Source organism: Pyrgilauda ruficollis, unplaced genomic scaffold, assembly GCF_017590135.1.
Source record: "Pyrgilauda ruficollis isolate IOZ18807 unplaced genomic scaffold, ASM1759013v1 scaffold5, whole genome shotgun sequence".
Classification (NCBI taxonomy): domain Eukaryota; kingdom Metazoa; phylum Chordata; class Aves; order Passeriformes; family Passeridae; genus Pyrgilauda; species Pyrgilauda ruficollis.
In genome coordinates this window covers 14,842,358-14,863,669 of record NW_024526599.1, presented here as the reverse complement: position 1 = coordinate 14,863,669, position 21,312 = coordinate 14,842,358, and the positions used below count along the sequence as shown (strand labels likewise).

At 38.3% G+C, this 21,312-nt stretch overlaps 1 protein-coding gene across 1 annotated transcript in view; it reads right to left on the bottom strand.

Moving 5' to 3' along the window:
• TENM3 (teneurin transmembrane protein 3) overlaps window positions 1-21,312 on the bottom strand; it is a 407,391-nt gene that overhangs the window by 3,714 nt on the left and 382,365 nt on the right. Inside the window, exons 28-32 of the mRNA XM_041479936.1 lie at window positions 13,076-13,251; window positions 12,151-12,386; window positions 6,496-6,792; window positions 3,677-5,288; window positions 1,746-1,876 (exon numbers count right to left, since the gene is read on the bottom strand). Of these exons, the coding sequence (XP_041335870.1) occupies window positions 1,746-1,876; window positions 3,677-5,288; window positions 6,496-6,792; window positions 12,151-12,386; window positions 13,076-13,251 (2,452 nt within the window). The remainder of the gene's footprint in view (window positions 1-1,745; window positions 1,877-3,676; window positions 5,289-6,495; window positions 6,793-12,150; window positions 12,387-13,075; window positions 13,252-21,312) is intronic.

The window sequence follows — 21,312 nt, the reverse complement described above, 5'->3', positions numbered from 1 at the left end:
GGCTTCTCTGTTTTTGCCACAAGGGTAGCTTTCTGGAGGGGATAACTCCTGAGGGAATTAGGAATTAACTTGGACTCTCCATTCTTCTTGAATGTGGCAGATTTTAGTCTGCATTTACTAATGAGTATGGATTTCAGCTGTTGTAAATCCTACATGAAAGCTATTTAGCACAAAATATATTGTAGACAGTAATCATCAGCGAGAACAGCAAGATGCTATAGCAACTTCATAATGACAAAGTTTGTTTTTTTTAACATCCTCAGAGCTCAGTAAAGCTCACTCACTCCAGAATGTTTCAAAATACCAAGTGGTTTGTATGTTTGCTTCTGCCTCCTGCATTTGCTTTTTCACCAGTGAATATCAGAGTTGCAGCTTCTTCCTACATGAGAGTTCTGAATCTTTGTTTTCCTGGCACACCCTTCTCGCTCTGTCATGTCACGTGCTCCTGGCAATTCCTCATGTTATTGAGCTCTCTCCCTAAGATTTTTGTCAACTAGCTGTCTGCCCTCATCTCTTTGACCAGTCTGGTTCTATTCCTGGTATGACTTTGCTGGTGTTAGAGAATGATTTCATTCTTTAGCCTTTGAGACCTAGCTTTGAGATCTAAACAACCTCTGATCATTCTTCACAGTCATGCCTGATGTCAGGTCTCTTATCTCCCAATACAACTGGAATGTTTGCCATGCTCCTCCTTCACTGCTTTTGTTGCTCATGGGAGACACCAGTCTCATGCTGGGCTCTAAAGTCTCTCCCTATTACTCAATTCCTTGCTGTTTAAAACAAACAAACAAACTAACTAACTAACTAACTAATGAACTAACTTCTTGAATGCAAAGTTAGCTTCCATTCCCTTCTGCTGGGTCACCATTCTAAGGATTACATTAGGTTGCAGGATTTTTAAAGTTTGTATCATCTTTAATTTTTGTAACATTCTCTGTTATGATTCTTGTAAAAAAGAGATCTTTGTTTAGAATGGGAGCACCCATTTTAGTGTCTCTTCCTTCTAAAGCAAAAACTATAAGAACTATAGGATTTTTGAGGGCACAGGTATTTGTTCTTTGTGTAAGCCTAATCTGTAAATACAATTTTCTTAAATGGCAGACTCAGATTTTACTTCCACATGCATTTATTTCATTATTTAAAATCGCATCAGGTTTTCAGGATGAAAGTTCATTTTTTTTTGCTTTCAAAGAACTTAATAAGCACCTGAGTTTTATGTGATATAGTAGGAATTACCTCAGGCAATTTCAGTTTCAGTATTTTATCTTTACATATGGTGTCCATAACGCATGGTTAATATTAAAAAGAAGCAAAATTATAGTGGTGCCTGGTATGGGTATGTTATATCACCTCTTCTTGTTCATTTCACCATCTCTTTTTTACTACAGTGTTCAGTTACTGTCTTCAAGTAGAATGTTAGTGCACATATAATCTTTGTAGTTTCTGTTATGAAAATTAGACATCTTTAGAGCATCTTAAACTTTTCACTGATTATTGTCTTTTAAAATTTTTGTAATTATTAAAAGCAAACAAAAGTTTATATAAAAAAGTTCTCAACTTAGCAAATCTGTAATAATCCCTCCACCAGTAATTTCTTAAATTCTTTTGAAACTAGATAAAGGTACTAAGTTTGGATTGAACTTAGCCAAAAACCCTGGCTGTCAGAATTATCCATGCCTTATATGATCTGAATAAAAGGAAACATTCTGTCTTGTTCAATTTGTATGTTTAGTTTTGTTTCTTACTGGTATGTCTTCCCATTGCTGGCTCTTCACAAGTTCATAAGAAGGTTCTGTTAAATCAAATTTCGGAACAGGGAAGCCAGGGATGGCATTGTGCAGATGGAAGCCAAATGTCACCAGCCAGCTGTTAACATCTGAAAGGGAATAATTATAAGAAAAAAAAAGAGAAAAATATTAGAATTGTTCTGTATTTTGTAACCACACTATTTTTACATATAATATCTTTTGGCATAGTTGATTTCTTTTCGTATGGAAACAGCAAACCTATACAGGAAACTTACAGTTCTAAACTTAAAAGAAAATGTCTATTCTATATATGAGTTGCACTAGGCTCAGTTGAAAGGTATTGCAGAGTTCAGCAATCAGGTTCTGATGGCCAGAACAATTATGGCAGCAGAGTTAAGAGGATATTTCCTTGTCACACAGCCCAAACTAACTGGAATTTCATGGTGAGGTTAAACGTGCTTTATGTCATACCTTCATCATCAATACTTTTAAACAAAGCCAAAAAAAAAAAAGTACTGCAGAGCATGTCCTTTCCTTTTGGTGTGTGTAATGACTTCAAACTACTCCTGAAATAGCACCTATATAGCCAATGACCTTTTGAATGATTTGGCAGATATTTTTTGTTGATTCAAGAAAAATTTGCTCCTCTTCAAGATGATGTGGGATTGATTAAATGAAAAGCTAATGAAATGCATCAGTAAGCAGACAGGATACCAAATTATCGTTAGATCACATTATTTATGATACATTATATGTTCTTTTAAAAATAAATTAGGGGTGCCAACAATCAGTTAAGAATTGTTTGGCAAGAAAGAGTGCTCTGCCTTGTTTCTGTTTTTTCATGCTATCTTACACAAAAACTAAGCTTAGAGGTTTGCAGAGTGCTCCTTACCAAGCCTAATAATTTTTATTTAAGAAAGCTCACAATATGTGGAATAAGGAAGTAGATTTTTCCAAAAATTAAAAGAATAAAAAGTATTTATCTTAAAATAATTTCCAACATTTTCAAATAAATGCTATGCCTCATGAGGTGCTGCATCTAAAACTGCCAGACACCAAATTACCAATTGTAACGATAACCTTATATAAGCAGTGTCTGCCTGTGCATTTTAGGCATCAGAGACGTTAAGAAAAGAACCAAAACTGTATTTTGAGGGCAATTTCTGAACTAAGTGCATGATTTTCAATAGCACAAAGAATCTGATTCCAACTACATGCCCTACAGCACATGCTGCTAAAAGAGGACAGATTCAGAGGTCTGTTTTTATTCTTACTCCCAGGCAGCCTGCTAGCAACCCACTTAATAGTGGCTGTTTGTTAAATGAATGCAAACCCACTTGATTCCCAGGATGCTCTTCTAAGTGGTAGTCTCACAGCTCCTAAGTAAGTGGGGCTGAGCCCTTCCTGTAGACTGGCAATGTCTATGTATTTTGGATTATTTCCATGTAATTCAAATACAAAAAAATCAAATGTATCGGAGCCATACATTTTTCAAAAAATTCTGGTGTCATTAGTCAGATTTTTGGTATGTAGAATAACGGAAAACACTACACATCACTAACTCTAGAACAACAAGAAGCATATAGGTTCTCTAAGAATTGAGATACGAAAGTAAGCATGTTAGCACCTTTTTTTGCCAAAAGAAAAGGTCAATCATTTTTCTATACTATCCTACTCCTCCTTCCATGCACCTGGCTGTGTACGCATTACTTTGTGCTAGCCCTGGAGCTTATTGAGCAATTTACATTAGCAGTCTTGCAAAAGTCTACACTGGAAAATATCAACCAGCTTCCAGTGAATATTTTCTGTGATGCTGGTGTGTTAAACTGATCACAAGAGGACCCTTCCTGCCTACAGTCTCACTCCCTCTAAATTGGACGCCTGTAGATTCAGCATCCCCAAGCTGCAATCAAGTAGCCTTCTCTTACCTGTAATATAATCCTTCACATCGTGTATTTTACTGGCTGGGTTGTTATTTCTAAACATGTACAAATTAAAAGGAGCTGGATCCTTCCCAATTCTCTTCCAGATTTCAATATCAGGTGTTGTCCACCGGCCTGCCAGTATGTCATAATCTCTTTCTCCAAAGTGGACTAGTTTGGTCAGTGGGTCATATAAGCCTCCGTGGAATCCAATTACCAGCTGGAAGTCAAGGTTAGAGTCAAAATAGATCTCTCCATAGGCAGTGTATTGGATTTGTTTAAGCATGAGACCATTGCTACTGAAAACAGCCAGTGGCGTCCCTGTATTGTCTGATGCAATGTAAAACTCATCTCCGCTGCTAATTTCCATGGCAAAAAGATGTCCTTGCAGATCGTAGTATAGAGATGTGATTTCAGAACTTGAGTGGTTATATACGTGAGTTATCCTGGTTGGGTAGGTAAGGTCTGCGTAAAAGAACTGGAGATGCTGCCCAAGGCTAGTTTTACTGGAAACTCGTCGTCCAAGTCCATCATAACGGTAAATCACTGTCCACCCGCTGCCTTTGCTATAAACTCGAGTAAGAAGGCCCTTTGAACTGTATTCAAAGATTTCGGTACCCCTCTGACGCAGAAATCCATCTTCATCCAACCTGTACTGTACATCTCCCAGTCGAGTTATTCTGTCTCGCAGGTCGTACCGAAGTGGTGTCAAACGGGCGCTGCTGCTGGGGTTGAGCAAGTGCAGGTTGCCATTCAGGTCATAGTTGTATCGCCACATTATTTTTTCATTCAGATAAACTGTCTGGAGCTGACCATCTACATCATATTCATAAGCATATTTTGTGGTGTTGGCAAATGGCCCAATCTTAATTTCTCTTTTTGTCACTCGTCCCATGTTATCATACTGAATTGTAATCCAATACATTAATGACCGAAATATTTCATACTGAATTTCCTTGATGCGCCCGTGTGCATCGAAGTGTTTTGTGTATGTCATTACAGCTGTTGAAATGATCTGGTTAATATCATAATATATAACTCCAAATTTTCCAAACTGTTCAACTTTGCCAGAGATATCGTCAAACTGGTAGAGATCAATAGGCAATGGGGTTTCATTGATGACACCTTGCATGCTAGTCACTCTGAAGCTATTGTCATAGCTGTAGTCAAATCGGGCATTTACCATTCCGTCTTCACTAAAGCGGAAAATCTGTCTGTCAATCAAGGGGCCAATTTGTCTGTATCTAATGGTGCAGATAAAACCATCGCTTTGGAGGTTTACTGTTTTCAGGACTCCTGCTGTCTCATCATAAGTAAAACTAACTCTTGTACTATCATATAAAATTTCTGAGAGCTTGGTCTGCCTTCTGTACTTGAATAATACTCTCCGGCTTGTCCCCAGGAAAGCAGTTTGCAGGAGCTGCCCTTCCTCGTTGTAGTCCATTATAACAGAAGCATTGCTTTCCGGGGGGTTGTATATATTCCGGTAATAGCCGATGGAGCGGATAGTCTGCATGGTATGACGAGCAACACTGGGCATGGTGACAGCAGAAAGCCGATCCAACAAATCATACTCGAAGATATACTGCCGTTGGCTATGGAGCAGAAGAACCATTGACTGAAAATTAAGAACAGATTTTTATCATATGACAAATGGTGCAGTATTTCCCCTCCTACCATATACTGATACTATTTCTTCACAAAAACGTGACATTCCCACTTGAGAAAATTATCTCTTCTTTAATTGAGTTATCATTGACCTTACATGTTGTTAACATCTCCCTGCCTAATTTACTTGTATGCTTAATTGTAAGGGGTTCTGTAATTAGTAGTTCCACATTCATAATTTGCTACTTGTTATGACTGTATCACTCTTTTATCAAGCATTCACAGCTAAACAGCAGATTGTCAATGGATTCAGATAAGTCATGTTTAATATGGGAAGAAGTAAAACTGTCTTAGAGCCATTAACTCACGAGGAGAACAACATATGGGAGATACAATTTCTCTCTTACAATTAGAGATGATTTTGAAGAATTTGACTAGCCTGAGATCTCTGAATACTCTGAAGATCTCTGTTCTTGTTCTGCAAGCTTTTGAGACATAGGCAAAACAACAGTTTGATTATTCATACTGAAAGGAGCTACTTGAATTATTCTGACATTCTCCTAATGTGTGGCTATTATGTATCATAGGTCTTGATTAAATTATGTCTGTGGTAACTAGTAAACAGTATTTGCTGAGGAACATCCTCAACAGAAATATATTTAAATCCCTAAAAGAAATGGATTCTCTTTCTGCATATTTCACAAGGGTGATTTTCACACATATTTCTAGAAGGAGAGCTATCATTCAGCAATTGTTATATATGTATTGATTTCTAATCTTTTGCCTATCCCTTATTTTGACACTACACCATATAGCAAGTACAAATTGACAGCTGTAACTATTTAGAAAAAAGAGCTTTTCTTGGTAGTGAAAAAAGCCCACAACAACGGAGCATTTGCAAACAAATTATTTTCAGTTGAATTGAATTGCAGATAGTCCCTGTACCTTATTTTAAGTGTTAAGATAAAAGGTAAATGCAGATGCTTCTTGTTAGTCAGCGGCCTAAATAATTTAAAAACACATAAATTCCTAGCAATTACCTACAGCACGACTACATATCTGTGGAATGAAACATTCCCCTTGGAATCACATGTTGATACTTAGAATAATTGCAATGTGCTTCTACTACCTATTTTTGCTTTGTATGCAGCAGTGAGTGAGGTGCTGCAGGATTTCAGCACATTCCAAGCATTTTTAAAAACCTGAGTGTTCTTTACCTTTTCCAAGTATGTGTAACTCCAGGTTTTCCCATCAGCAAACACTCTAGACACTATCCTTCCCTGTCCATCATACTCTATTTTTTCACTAGTCGTGCCTCTCTGTATGCTGCCTATTTGACCTGTGGATGAATAGGTAACATTGACAGCCATCAGCTTGCTGCTCGGGAGCCACAGGGTGGGGTGCCCTGACGTGTCGTAGGCAATCCTCAGCAGGAATTTACGGTGGTCATCGTAGATCTTTTCTGTCTTTGTGGTTCGATCAAAGTCAACTGAAAGGAGGTTTCTGCCATTAACCTTTTTAAAGCAAACAAAATGACACAATAAATCATGCTGTTCAAACCCCAGCCACCTGTTATTTCCACAAAGCTAGCTATTCTTTAAATACCATTTACAGTGATTGATTTGCTGTATGTGTAAAGTATTTTAGCAACTTCTTGATATAACTGTAAGGCACTATAATAGTATCTACCTTAGAAGGTCTGGTTATATGAAGAGAGGGCTCAGAATTTGTTGCAATGCTTTCTTTCTTGATGCTTAGTGAACTGTTAAGGAAATACTGAAAGATGTGTACTGAAAACTTTTGTAATAAATGGGGTCATTTCAATACAAACTACTTCTTTTACAGGCATTCTGAAGTATATCTAGCAAATTGTCAAAATATATTCCCAGCAACCACTTTTCCAATTCATGACAATCATGCTAAGAAAGAACCGAATGCCAGTCCTTCACAGCAAGTACTTTTCGAAATAGCAAATACAAGATTAAGATCTTCAAAAGCATGTTAGATCTTCAAATTAAGGTTAAACAGTTTTTAGAACATAGGCATTCCCCTTCAGGATCAAGTGGAAATTTAACTCAGTATACTGTCCACTGCTGCAATGTACTTATAAGGCTGAAATCTTTAGTAGAGGATTATATCTTTTTCCTAGTTAACTGACCACTTAAAGCTATAATTGACTGGAAGACTACTGAACCATTGAAAAACAGTGAAAAATGCTTTGAAGTTTATAAGTATTTTGATTTGAAAATAAAGCCTTAGCATTACTAAGGCTTTATTAAATAAAGCCATAGATACATTTATGTTGAAAAGCTTGTTATTGATATGTGTAAACTACAGTGATGGATAGTGATTTCTATGTAATACTTTTACACTGAAATCCACCCCCACCTCTCTTTGGTGTTCAATATATGTCAACTTTCAATTTCATTGAATTTGCTCTCATTTTTGAATTTCTAAAAGGAAAATGTCTGGTTTTCTTTTCCTATATCAGTATCTTTGCACTTCTCCATTCCTCTCAGCACTGAATTGTGCTTTAGTGTTCTCCAACAGGCCTCAAGGGTTTCTTTGTTCATCTGTAAGCCATTTTTTATCTGCTGTGTCTTTTTAAAGTTGTTTCAGGTGGGGTGAAATACTGATAACTGAGATTTTTTCAACACTGTATTTTATGAACATGTGGGAAGTAGGGTAGAAATGAACAGAGAGCTATGTGTATTAAAAATTTTTAAAAAACTCTGTTTCAAGTACCTCATACATGCATTACAAAGTGTAAACAAACGTGGCTAAATAATATTCAGAAAAGAATAAGAGAATAGACAGGGGTACTCCAAAGAAATGACTGGAAGATTTTTGGATTTTTCAGGCTGAAATTTCAAAACTCCACATGCCATGGATGTTGGTACTTAAACCCTGAGGTTTATCAGCTTCTGAAAGATCAATATAAATCAGATCCTTTATTATTGGTATAAAAATACTAAAGTGCTGGAATAGGAAAAAAGTTCCTCCAAATGCTCTCTTTTGCTCAGTCTGTCTTTCTGTTTATGTACAATACCTTTCTCTTTGTTGATATGAACTCACTGGCATGAGAAGTATCTGCACTATCAATTTAGGAAAAAAAAAATCACACTTTCATGTAAATCTCCTAATTAAAGAACACTAAGTCTAGCAGATGCAGAATAGCTGTTTTACCTATTTAATGAACCATCAAAAGTTATTTAAATATAATCTGAAAAATTAATGCTACAAGTTTAACCTACTAGAAGTAAGTTAAACTTAGGTGTGAAGTACTTCCATTCAACTCCATTTCTGTAAATATATTTTACTTGTTTTCAGGGAGTTTTTCTTTAAATTTTCCAACATCTAATATTAGCTCATTTACCTACATTAATTTTTAAATTTTCTTTGGCTTTTTTTTTTTTTTTTCCCAGTGTCTGCCTGCACTCATCTCTGCATGTCCCTGCCTGTTTTGCTTCTCTGATTTTTTTCCTTCCCTTTCTCTCCACCTCCCCTTCCGTATTTTACATTTAATTATGGTTTTTATCAATTTTCTTGTCCACCTCTTGGGATTAGACACTGAAGTTAAAATGGACACTTCTGATTTCTGAACTGGCAAAGAAAGAAGGATGGTTTTATGGTTAAGGCAGATGTCCAAGCAATTGTGGTTAATTTCTTGGCTAAGCACATCCTTCCTGTATAAATTGCAACAAAGTACTTAATCCACTGTCTCACTGCCCTAGCTGCTAACTGGGATGATAACATTCCTTGCCTTTTCACTTCCCATCTGTCTGGTCTGTGTAAGGGCAGGATATGAGGGGAAGGAAAGGAAATACTCTTGTTCCAGCCAGTTTCATGCTTTCAGACTTTGCTGACAGAGCTCTTGCATTCAGGCATGTGAGCCCTTGGTGAAATTTTGGCTGTGCTTGCCTGATCTCACAACAGAGATGGCAATTAGAGTAACAATGAGTTTTGGTGATATAGTTTGTTTCATTGGGCAGTGTAGGGCTGGAATAACACAGCTCAAGCAGTGCCTTCCTCTAAAGTGCTACATAATAACATCTCTGCTAGAAAAATACTTTTAGGGGAAAAGTTGAATGTTTTTATTGTGTCCAAGATAACCACACTCCAAATACATTTGAAACCTATGGATTTCATTATGATAAAAACTGTCCTTGAGGAAATTTCCAGTGAAGGAACACTTAATGACACAAAACTGAGTCTTTTGACAGTCTTTACCCACTGTCCTGATACGTTTCAGTAATTTATGTCTCCATCTCTCCTCCTCTACTTTAATTCCTGTTTTTCTTTCCAGTGAAAAGTACGAAATCTGTCTGTGATTCCTCTGTTAGGAGTAGGAATATAGGAGTAGGAGTAGTAGCTCCTTTATCTGAGACCCCTGAGACCCTCAGTACAAAGGCCCTAAAAAGGCTGTTTCGTGCAGAGGACTGGCAGGACCTTTGCCTATGACCACCTCATAGACCAAACATACAGCTCCAGAGTAGAACTGGCTTATTGAACAATTACAGACCAAGTCAGAACAAAAGCAAGATTGACTGAAGACTGTTGAGGAAGGGCAATATAATTCCTAATTAATTTCTTTAGAAAGATTACTAGTACTGGGTAGAACTAATACAAGATAGAAAAGCAAGAGAGTACCTGACAGCGTACTTTTTAACATTAGATACTGCACAAAAATAACACAGTGAGTGTCACAGAGATGAGTACCTTTACTAGCAATACATTTTGTCACTGTTTCTTGTCTACATTGGTCTTTGCAGAAAAATGTTGATGACGTATCTGTCTGTACATAGAAATTATGAGCTCCATAAATTATTCCTGTTTTCTTTTTCTGCTTTCCTACATCCCCCCCATCCACCCCTGACTGACATTTCAGTAATAACTTTCCATGTAAATCAATTTCATAAAACATTCATATTTTTTTATTATTTTCATTGCTGACAAGTTTCTTTCCTTTTTTTTTTTTTGAGGCATTTGCCTCTCATTAGCTCATTCTCCACATGCCCTACTTCTCCCATTTCTATGTACAATTTAATGAGTATTTTTTTTATCCTAATCTGTAATCTTTCATTTTCCCTCCTATTGTGTTAAATATTTCCCTTTTTTTTTGTGGGTTTTTCTTTTGTTTGGTTTTTTGGGTGTTAATTCTTCTAAGTTAAAGTTGCCCATGACAAATTTACCTTCTGTTTTTAACTGTTACCACTTCTGCACTTGAATGCCAAAACAGTGTCACTTCTGAGAACTGTACTTGTGGTGATTTGTTTCACTGCCAAACCTCTCTTGGGCTTCTTTCACAAATGACTTGGCAGGTGTATTATACCACTGTGGTATAAAATGACATGCCTATGAACCAGAGCCACAAGGATGAGCTTTAGAATTATGGCTTCCTTTCCCTCTTCCTTATCAATGTAAGATAGCTGCCACAGGTAGTTACTAATATATTGTTCTTAAGCAGCTGCTGCTGTGCATAATTGTTCTTCCTTCTTGGAAAAAAATACATTCCTCTTATAGAGGAAGTAGTTGAGAGGAATATAACCTGCATAACAACATCCCCTCCTTTCTTGTCCCGATGGAAGATACAAAATAAGACTTCAAATGGCAAGAAGTCAAGTGGTCTGAAATCACTTACTTTCATTTGATACACTGCCTAGGCCTTATTTTAAAGAACTGAGTTCATTTCTAATAGTAAGTCAAACCTTTGATCTTGAAATGGTCTCCTGGCAACACAACTTCAAATGCTTAATCTGTTGTCTTTACCAAATGGCTGTCATAAATCATAGTTTGCTTCCTACTTGTATTTCACTCACTATACAGGAAGAGGGAATGCCAACAAAATGGTAAAGACACATGTTAGAGGAATACGCCATCCTCATGCACACACAGTTAAAACCTTTCTACCATAAGTCTTACTACAATTTTAATTTAAAATAAAAAAAAAGAAAAAGAAATAAAAACCAGGGATCGTGCTAACTTATGGTAGAATAACTTAAAACAGGATTCCGAATCAGTTACATGAATTCAGTACCAGAAAGAAAAACAGTGAAGGAAAGCAGAAAATGATTATTTTTAGCCATTCCAAGCTAAACCCAACAGCTTAAATTCCACAGAGTGCTGATTTTAGCTGGGGTATTTCTTCACAGAGGCTAGTACAGGGCTATATTTTGGATTTGTGCTGAACACAGGGTTGATAACCTAGAAATGTTTTCATTATTTCTGGGCAGGGCTTCCACAGAGCCAAGGCCTTTTCTGCTTTTGGTACTGCCACACTGGAGAGCAGACTGGGGGTGTATGGAGACTGGGAGCAGACACAGCCAGGACAGGTGACCCCAGCTGAGCAAAGGGATGTTCCAGACCATGTGACATCATGCTCAGTATGTAAAAGGAGGGATGTTTGGAGTGATGGCTTTGTCCTCCCAAGTCACTGTTAGGTGTGATGGGGCTCTGCTCTCCTGGGGATGGCTGAACACCTGCCTGCCCATGGGAAGCAGTGAATTCATTCCTTGTTTCACTTCGTGTGTGTGGCTTTTGCTTTCCCTATTAAACTGTCTTTATCTCAACCCGTGAGTTTTCTGGATTTTACGGTTCCAGTTGTCCCCAGTCCTGCTGGTGGGGGACTGAGTGAGCAGCTGTGTGGGGCTTGGCTGCTGCCCGGGGTTAAACACGACACACAGAAAAGAGCAATTAATAAATAAAATAGCCAATAAATGAAGTAATAGAAACAAGTACTTCCAGACCTATGGTCAGCTTTTCTACAGTGAATATTCTGTGGTTGCTGGATGGCAATACCTACAGGAATGTATTTACATTTCCTCATTCCTTAATGAGAATGCAGTAGATACCACTCATGCTTGTGTGCTTACCCTAAGCTTTCGGCCAAAGACATTGACTTTTCCTTGGGCTTGCTCTTTCCGGAATCGCCACTCCACCAGGTTCTGCCCGTTGTCCCCTGGCAGGGTCATGTTTCTCTTTGCCATGGTTGGGTTGGCAGTGCCAGCCAAGACATGTGGCTCTGTCTGGTAGTGTGAGTCCAGGCCGCTGGCGTACAGGATTCTCAGGGAGCCATCATAACCAATCTGGTAGCTATTTCTTAACTGATCTGAAAAGGTCAAAAAGAGAATTACAGGTTACCTACATGGGTTAAGACTCTGCCTTTGTACTGGACACTTTATGCAATATGTGCATCTTGACTTCACATAACTGACCCAATGGTAATAAAGAGCCAGGGTGAGATTGTTAAGAATACGTGTATCCCAGAGGAGCAAAAATGCCTTTAGGACCTATCATCAAAGTTTCTTAAAGACTTAAGGAAGTCTCATCCTCATAGTATATTCTTTGGACTGGCACAAAACATATTCTCTGCTGTTTCATTAGTCATTTTTGGCATAATCCTAAGCATACTATGACTATTCACTTTTGCAAGTATGGGGTTGCTGGGATATTACATGTTGTTTTTAAGCTAAAATATCGCTTCATACTATTTCTGTACCTATTTCCCTTTCAATCCATCTCTTCTTTCCAAGATTCCTTTTTAATATAAAGTAAGTATTCTACTTCCCATAGCTGCTTGCAAAACCAATTTGGTTAGAAAACTTACTTAATGCTATTTTTGTTGCAATACTACTGTTTTTCCTGAACAGTTGTTTCTGTATAGGTGTAAAACTGTATATGTATCCCCCCTTCCTCCAGACACTATGCCCCTAAAGTTTCACTTCTATTTGGAGCTGCTTGTACTACAAGAAAACAATTTTCAGGCCAGTATCTGCTGAGAAATCTTGTTTACAGTACCTTGAACCATGGTATAGAAAGAATCGATTGATGATAAGTTGGAAGTGATGCTGACATCTTCCTCTCTGCTGGATGACTCAATGTCCACTGTAATGGCCCTTTCCATTTCCCCATGAAGGTTAGTGACGACTCCAGTTGGAAATGTAACATTTGTTAGACGGCCCTCGCTATCATAGCTAAAAAAAAGGTCCAGAAATTATATATAGCAGGAACAAATTGTTTTCACTTACAACTAAAATGAACAAAACCACCAGCTACTCATACTGTTAAGGCACTTTTGCTTTTTTTTGTGTGCATGGGATAGGCATAGCAAAGACTTCAAACATGCTTTGAAGTACTCAAAAGACTGCTTAACATACAGCAGCCTCAATGGTGATAGGAAGAGCAAACAGATGGATCTTCAGCTCTACATACTATTCTTTGAAGTGTGACCAGATCCTGCTGCACGTCTAATTCACCATTTCAAAGGAAGCAAATTTATTGGTACTAAATGCTGTAGCATTCTGTACTTATTCCCTCTTACTGGAGTAGATTTTGCTGTTATGGTAGGAATCCTCAAAATTTTTGAAAAAAGAGTATCTTAATAAGAGTGTCTCTTGGGCCTTTCCTATTCAATGAGTATGCAGAACACCTGTAATCCTGAGTCCTTAATGTCCCTTGTATTACTATGAGCAGAGTCTGAGGTAATATTTAATCTACTTAAGCTGCTTGTAGCTGGAAACCAGAACAGCTAGCATCTCTAACTTGTTAACTGCTTGTGGATCATAGTTTGAGAATTGTGACACAAAACTTGAGATTTTTTTTTCCTGTGTCTACTGACATTTATTTAAACCAACACTTATATATCCATTTAATATGAATAGGTAGAGAGAATTTCTGTAATTGAAGTAGATCTTGGTACATGACCAGAGACCATGCTTACAAATCCAAATCCAAACATGCATTTTGGTCACAGTACAGGGAGAGGTAAAGCACTGTGTGAGCTTCTGGTCATAAAGGTTGTCTTTAAGATTAGCTCTTCCAGTGCTAGAGTCTTGATTTGTCAGCCTAGGTGTTCAGCTGAAGCTCCTTGTTTTGAAGTATAGCCTGCCTGTAGCTGCAATGGAGAGAAAAAAGCATCCAAAGGATGATTTCATGCCCACTTATGACCTGTGTGCTCTTAGTTTTCCATCCCTCTCCTGTGACCATGTAGTGGGAAGCTGAACAACACCTTAGTCTCTTAAAGTAACTAGAACATGACCCTGCAGGTCCTCACAGTGTGCTAGACATTTCATGCTGATATTTATCATCAAAATTGCTCCTACTGGAAAAGAAAAGCAAAACCAAAAAAAAGACCCCCAAAAGCCCCAAGCATATCACTGAGGCCACAGAAACTCTTTTCTTTAAAATGAGAGAATTAATCCTAACAGCTGTAACCCACAACACTAACTTTCTCTGAACAGCGTGAGTACTGCACATCATTGCTGTAACTGAAAGGATTAAGTTAAGAAATGTTTTCTTCCAGTTTGCTTACTCTGTAGATTTGACAGCTTTTTGCATACAGTCATTTCTATCGTTTTAGCACAGTTGATTTCCTTTGTTTATGTAAGACTTTCACTTAGCAACAGGCAAGAGAAAAGAATGTTTAAAAATCAGAAACCATACTGCAAGCCAGGGAAGTCAAGTGAGAAAACTTATTTTTTGAAGTTAAGTACATTTCAAGATAATGGGGTTTCCAGTGTGTTTCTGTCCCTAATTGCAGTTCTTTTTCACATCCTGGACTTGGCAAGCTGAGATATTCCATTTATGCAGGAGACCAATACAAACATACTAAGTTCCTTGTGCATGAACGTGACTGCTAGCCTATTCATGACCTTCAGTCTCATGCCTCAGTTCCAAGAACTTATTTTATTTTCATGCACAACTTCCCTTTCCAACTCCCTGGGGAGCATATATTGTCCAATTAGTGTCCTTTTCTATCTTCTGCTTTATGTTTGAAAAAGGTACCAAATTACTTTGTTGGGAATTACTTCCATCCTTTGATTTCAGTAGTCGAGTACTGGTCTTTATTTCACACAATGCTTACTAAAGCCACAGATGGTAAGATTTCCCTGTAAGAACTTTTTGCCTTTTTAATCATAGTATCTGTGAGAAACTAATTACCATATTTCTCAGTATACCACCTGAGCTGGAAAATGCTACACATCAGTAGTATTCAGCACAGTCTGTGGCTTTAGTGCAGTACACAGCACTGAACTGTACTATGCTTCTTTTATGCATTCTTGCTTCCACATTATTATTTTTTGACTGCCTACAGTTCTTGAACTGGTCTTGTCTTTCACAAACATGGGAAGGCACATCATGAGCCTGAGATAAGCAGTTAATATTACAGTGGGGGAGAGTTCAAAGACCAGCAAGAAATCATGTTACACATTAATGTTCTTAAAAACATGACTTTAAAGCTGAAAGAATCTTAAAAGCCATGATTGCTTGGTTCAGGCATCCTAGTGCAAGAAGAAAATGCGACTGAGATGTGAAAGGTAAGAATAGGATTTCTCATACTTTTATAGCCAGGAACAAAAAGAAAAAGGGGAAATAGGCCTTTCTACAATTCATTACATATTCCATTTGGTGACAGATTGCTATGTGTGTCCTTCATTTTGTTCACTGTACATCGAATACTAAACTTACTTTATACTTGCTATCTTCTTGCCCACAATCAAAGCCTTATCAATGCACACCATAGCAACATCACTCATACCTTTGGGCATTCTGAGGCCATTTTTCTTATTACATTCAAATATCCTTGCATTCTGCTGCCAAGGTGAATTTATTCATCCAAGATTGTCAGTTTTAGACTGAGCGATTTCTTTTTATCTGCCTAGTGTTCTAATATTGAAATTGCCCTAGAAGGAATGAGATCTGAAGTCTAGAGGGTGAGCACCTGTATTTGGCATTTCACAGCCTCTTTGATCTTTTCATCCAAACACAAGCTCAGGCACATGTGTTACCATGGAGCCCTCTGATCTTTCTCCTTTGCCAGGCTCCACAGCAAAGCCATTCCACCAACCTCTTCAGTTCCTGAAGAGTGAGTCTCACATAAACTTTTCAAGAATCTAAACCAGAAACTTGCTCCCTGGACGTGACCTTGTGTGCATTAATCTGCTCAGCTCACTTCTGTTGGCAATAACGAACAATCTTCATATTTGGTCAATAACTATGAAGGCAGCAATGGGGGCAGCTGCCACCATCGCTAGCTGAAGTCCGCCTTAGATCAAATCCTTTTTCTTCCTTAGGATGAGCTGCCACTGCCAGATAGTTTTCCACTTCAGCAGTGAGAATTTCTCAGAGATAATGATTATCAGCTTCCCAGATTCTCGACCTTTTGCTCTTCACCTGCTGGAAGTCTCTCTTCCATTGCTCATCTCCTTCAGTTTTAATTACATGCCTTCCCAAACCATTTTCTGTTCTAGGCTATGTAGCACACTTCACTTTGCAGTAATAACTTCTTGGTAAGCCTTGCCACAGACGGAAATGTCCTACTTTCTTTATTTTTGACTTGTTTCTCAAGTGTATTTTATCTTAGTCTGTAGCACGTTTAGCTCAACCCCAACATGCAGAGCATTATTAATGTTTTATATCAGAAGTTATTTCAATGTAGAATAGGGAACTTTAGAAATAAAGTGTCTAGTAAAGGCTACACCTAAAGCCAATTGCTAACTTATGACTGATACTGTTTTTCCCCAGACTTCTGCAGCACAATCCCTCAACAAAATAAATTCTGTGATTTTTTTTTTCCTGTTGTAAACATGTCAGGTTGAAGAGCAAAGCACACCAGTTCCAGCACATTTCAGATAACAAGACATGCAGTCCAAATGCATATTAAGTATTTAAGACTGGTTACAGATTATACTATTAGTTGGGATACTGTAATAGAGAAATGAAGCATGAATACATTTCATAATATAGACATGTATAATTTTGACAGTAGAAAGGTACTGTTATACTTTCGCTCAACTCACATTAGGTATTTTCTCTGCATCTCAGATTACCAAGAGTGGCTAAAAAATTTATGGAACATTACCCTACTTATTTCAAACTATTAATGGGAAGCCTTTTATACCAGAGTGCTGCCTCTTGGCAGGTGAGAACAGAAGGTTCAAGGTTGGCATTCAGGAGTGCAATGTGTTGTTTTTTTAGGTGCATACCATGCTGGCAACATGCTGAAAAATCTGTCCTAACCTGGCAATGAAATGTCTCCCTTGGCTTGTCGAGGCCATTTAAGCTACATTTACATAGAAGAGTGTTGTCTTTAACATGACAGAATTTTGGTTTCCAAATACATTCTTTCACTTGTATTCAGCCTCCCTAGCACACTGCAGGTTTAGTCCCTCCCAAATGAAAGTGAATTCAAAGTTGGAAAATGATGGCAAAGAAAACCCACTCTAGTAGCACTTTCACTGTGTGCTCAACCAGTATCAAAATGCTGATTAAAAGGAAAGAAGCCCACGGTTCATATATCATTACTTTCATTAGCATTTCTTCACCTGTAGGAAGCTCTCCTGTCCCCCACTGATTTAGAACTGGGCATGCCAAGTTACTGGAAGCTCTAGTTTTGGCCACCTTTAACCATTATGTGGGTTGTAGAAAGAAAGAAAAAAACTTTCAACTTGAATGTAATGAATTTTGCATTTTTTTCCCTTTTATTCAATTTTTACATTGCTTTCCTCATTTTGATATGCATTTTTGCTTTTGATATGTCTGAAGAGAGACTGAATGAGCCTGCTAAGAGTAAAAAAGGTGAAAATAATCTGAAGATGCATGGACAGAAATGATTTCTCCTTTTTTTTTTTTTTTTTTTTTGCATTTCTTATTTAGTCTGATTGAAATAGACACTTCAGTGGATCCATAACTACTCATATATAACCTGCACATATTCCTTTATTTCCACACAATACATTTGTATTTGTATCTTAAAAGGTTTAGCATCTTGCTTGTGAATTCACACTACAATTATACTGGGAAACCTGAAATATTAAACTATGACTTCCCTTGGAGATAGAACAACTGTTGTTTTTTTAAAAAACCCAAACAATAAAGAATATGGTGGTATATATATGGTCCTAATAATTTGTTTTGCTTAACAAGAAGAAAGCAAACTACAATTTGATATATATTAGTAGCCTGTAAACTATGACAAGTGGATTTTTAAAATTTTATTTTATTATTATCTAAAAAATGATAGCATTTTTCCTTTTTTTCTTATCTGGAATATTGTTAAGCATGAAAAAAAATGCAGCCAGGAGGGTCAACCATGTCCTGGGGTGCATCAGGCACAGCATCACCAGCCAGGCAAGGCAGGGCATTGTCCCCCTCTGCTCTGCTCAGGGGCAGCCTCACCTTGAGGGCTGGGGGCAGTTTTGGGCACCACAATGTAAGAATGATATAAAGCTATTAGAGAGCATCCAAGGGAGGGCCACGAGGATGGAGAAGGCCTCTGGGGGGAAGCCATATGAGGAGCAGCTGAGGTCACAGTGTGATCCTGGAGGTCACACTCCAGGATCTGTTGATCCTGGAGAAGAGGAGGCTGAGGGGACACCTCATTGTGATCTTCAACATCCTCATGAGGGGAAGTGCAGGGGCAGGGACTGATCTCTTCTCTGTGGTGACCAGTGACAGGACCCGAGAGAATGGCCTGAAACTCTGTCACAGGAGGTTTATGTTGGATATGGTTTATATTGGAAAAGGTTCTTCACCTAGATGATGGTCAGGCACTGGAACAGGCTCAGAAAGGGAAGCGGTCACAGCACCAACCTGACAGAATTAAAGAATTGTTTGTACAACACTCTCAGACACATGGTGTGACTCTTGGGGCTGTTCTGTGCAGGGCCAGGGCTGGAAGCTGGACACTGATGATCCTTGTGAGTCCCTTCCAACTCAGAATATTCTATGATTTTATGAAAAAACTCAATATTCTTTCCAATCTTACAGAATTCTAAATATATTAAAAAAATTTCCTTTCTTTTCCCTTTCTTTCCTGCTTTATTCCTTTTCCCCCTCCCTCTCCTTTTTCCTTTCACCTGTCCATTTTTATTTTCCTTTTCCCTTCTGTTGTGCCTAGCTCTGAGAAAAAAGTGGATAAACAGGAATTACACAAAATAGGTCCAGGAGTGTTTCTAAGAAAGAGCTAAACTACAGCCAGAATCCCAATTCTGGACAGAAATTTATATGCCTACTTGTTTTTAATGGCATTTGGGCAGAACATGTAAACTCAGAAAATCACAGAAGTTAGAAGGTCATTAAAAGTATTAGTATCAGCTACATTTATCTGTCCTGTGCAACCAACTGTCAGAGAACTCCTTCTTCTGATGTGCCTTCATCTGATGGCTTTTCCATAGGGAAAGGGTCTTTACTCTATTTTCATCTGGTGAAGTCTTATAAAACTGTTTGCACAGCTGGTTAAATAATTCAGGTAATGGTCTTTTATCTAAGCAACGTGGTCAGGACGAATTTTTTAGTCTAGGTTTAATGAAGAGATTTCCTCAGCTGGAAAGTGATTGGCAATTTCTCTTTTCACCTTCTCCTGTTAAAACTGCAGCTCTTGAGGCTTTTATTTGGTGTGTCTATTTTGTCATAATGTTAAAAGGACAGTTTTCAGTCTTTTTTTGTAAACTGACATTCAGCACGCCAGACGTGAACAATTCCCTTAAATAGGCCTTTCTTGACAGCCATAACTCATCTGCAAAACAACAGGCACACTCTAAACGAGAATCACTGCAGGAAATGTGTCTGTTGGAAAGGGAGCTCAAAGGAATGAATCAACACCTTTCCCTGTGATAGCTCATTCACTTCCATACGGAGAAGGTTTTGATGCTCATTTTCCACTTCATTGCACAATCACACAAACAAGCTTGAGTTCAGTGCTTGTGCCGTGTAAGATTGACCACTTTCACAGCCCAGTCCAAAATGACTTCCAGGTATTTGGAACCAGGTATTCTGGGGGAGTGGTGCTTTGTGGAGAAAGAAGCAATGCATGAATTTACCATGCTGGGGATGCTTAACTTTTTGCCAGAATACTGCCAAACTTCTCACCCACTGCTGTATGGTACAGCAGGCCTCCATGCTGTGCTGACTGCAACAAACATCTGCCAGCTATATTCTCATAAGGAGCCCCAAAACCAAGGAGTCCCTCACAACTCGTATCTGACATGCACCCTACAAGCACACAAACTTGCACAAATGAGCAGTGTTAATGAAGCCACTGCTTTCTGAAGAGCAGGAAGAACAGCTCCAGGGCATGTGCCTGGGGAAGGGATGCACTGGGAGCAGTGGGGTGCAGGCAGTGTGGCTTACATGAGAGGCATTGCTAGGGATGTAGGCAGTGTGGCTTACATGAGAGGCATTGCTAGGGATGAAGCAGCTTCCCAGGGCTGGGGTGTGCCTCAGCAGCTCACACTATTTCAAAGTGAGTGCAGCCAATTCAGGAGTAACTCAAGGGGGCTTGTTCTTATGAAGATGTGACTAAATATAGTAGTTAGCCTGTTATCTACAGGACCTCAGCACTCATCCCTCACTTTTCAACTTCCCTGTAATGGGAATTCACTGCCCTTGAGCCCTGTGGGATGCACAGAGGAAGGATTCTGGATTTGCTAGGGTGTGCCAGTGGGCAGCTTCCCTAACCTCAGGGCTCCTCGGGGCTGCTGCCTTTTCTGTGTGTCACCTCCCCCACCTTTTTAACTCATCTATTACTGCACAAATAAACTGTGTGCTTTGTGGATACAAATATCAGAGTATGGCCTTTCAACTAAGAGAAATGTTGGTGTATATATACTTTGTGTGACATACTGTTCCTTGCTGTAAGGTCTGCTTACACTGTAAGAGCTGAGTGTACAGGCCTTTAATGGAAAAAGGATGTAAGGCTGGTCTGTTTGGCCAGATATTTTGTTCACAGAGTAAGCTGTAATGTTGCTTTTCCCCCCTTAATTCTTATTTGGTGGTTGGATGGGGATTTAATTTTTATTTTGAAAGGTAAAAACTCAACAAAGCTGTTTTTACAGGGTCACAAAAAGTGGGTAAATCAACTTATTAAATTACATTATGTTTGAAAAGCAAATTTAGTAACAGGAAAACAAAATTATATGGGTGTATTTTCTTTTCTTTTAGGGCAGTGGAATGCCAAGATAGTAAACAATAATTGTTAGATTCAGGTTCTGTGGTTAATTTAGAATAACAACCTTATTCCTTCAGAGTATAATTCA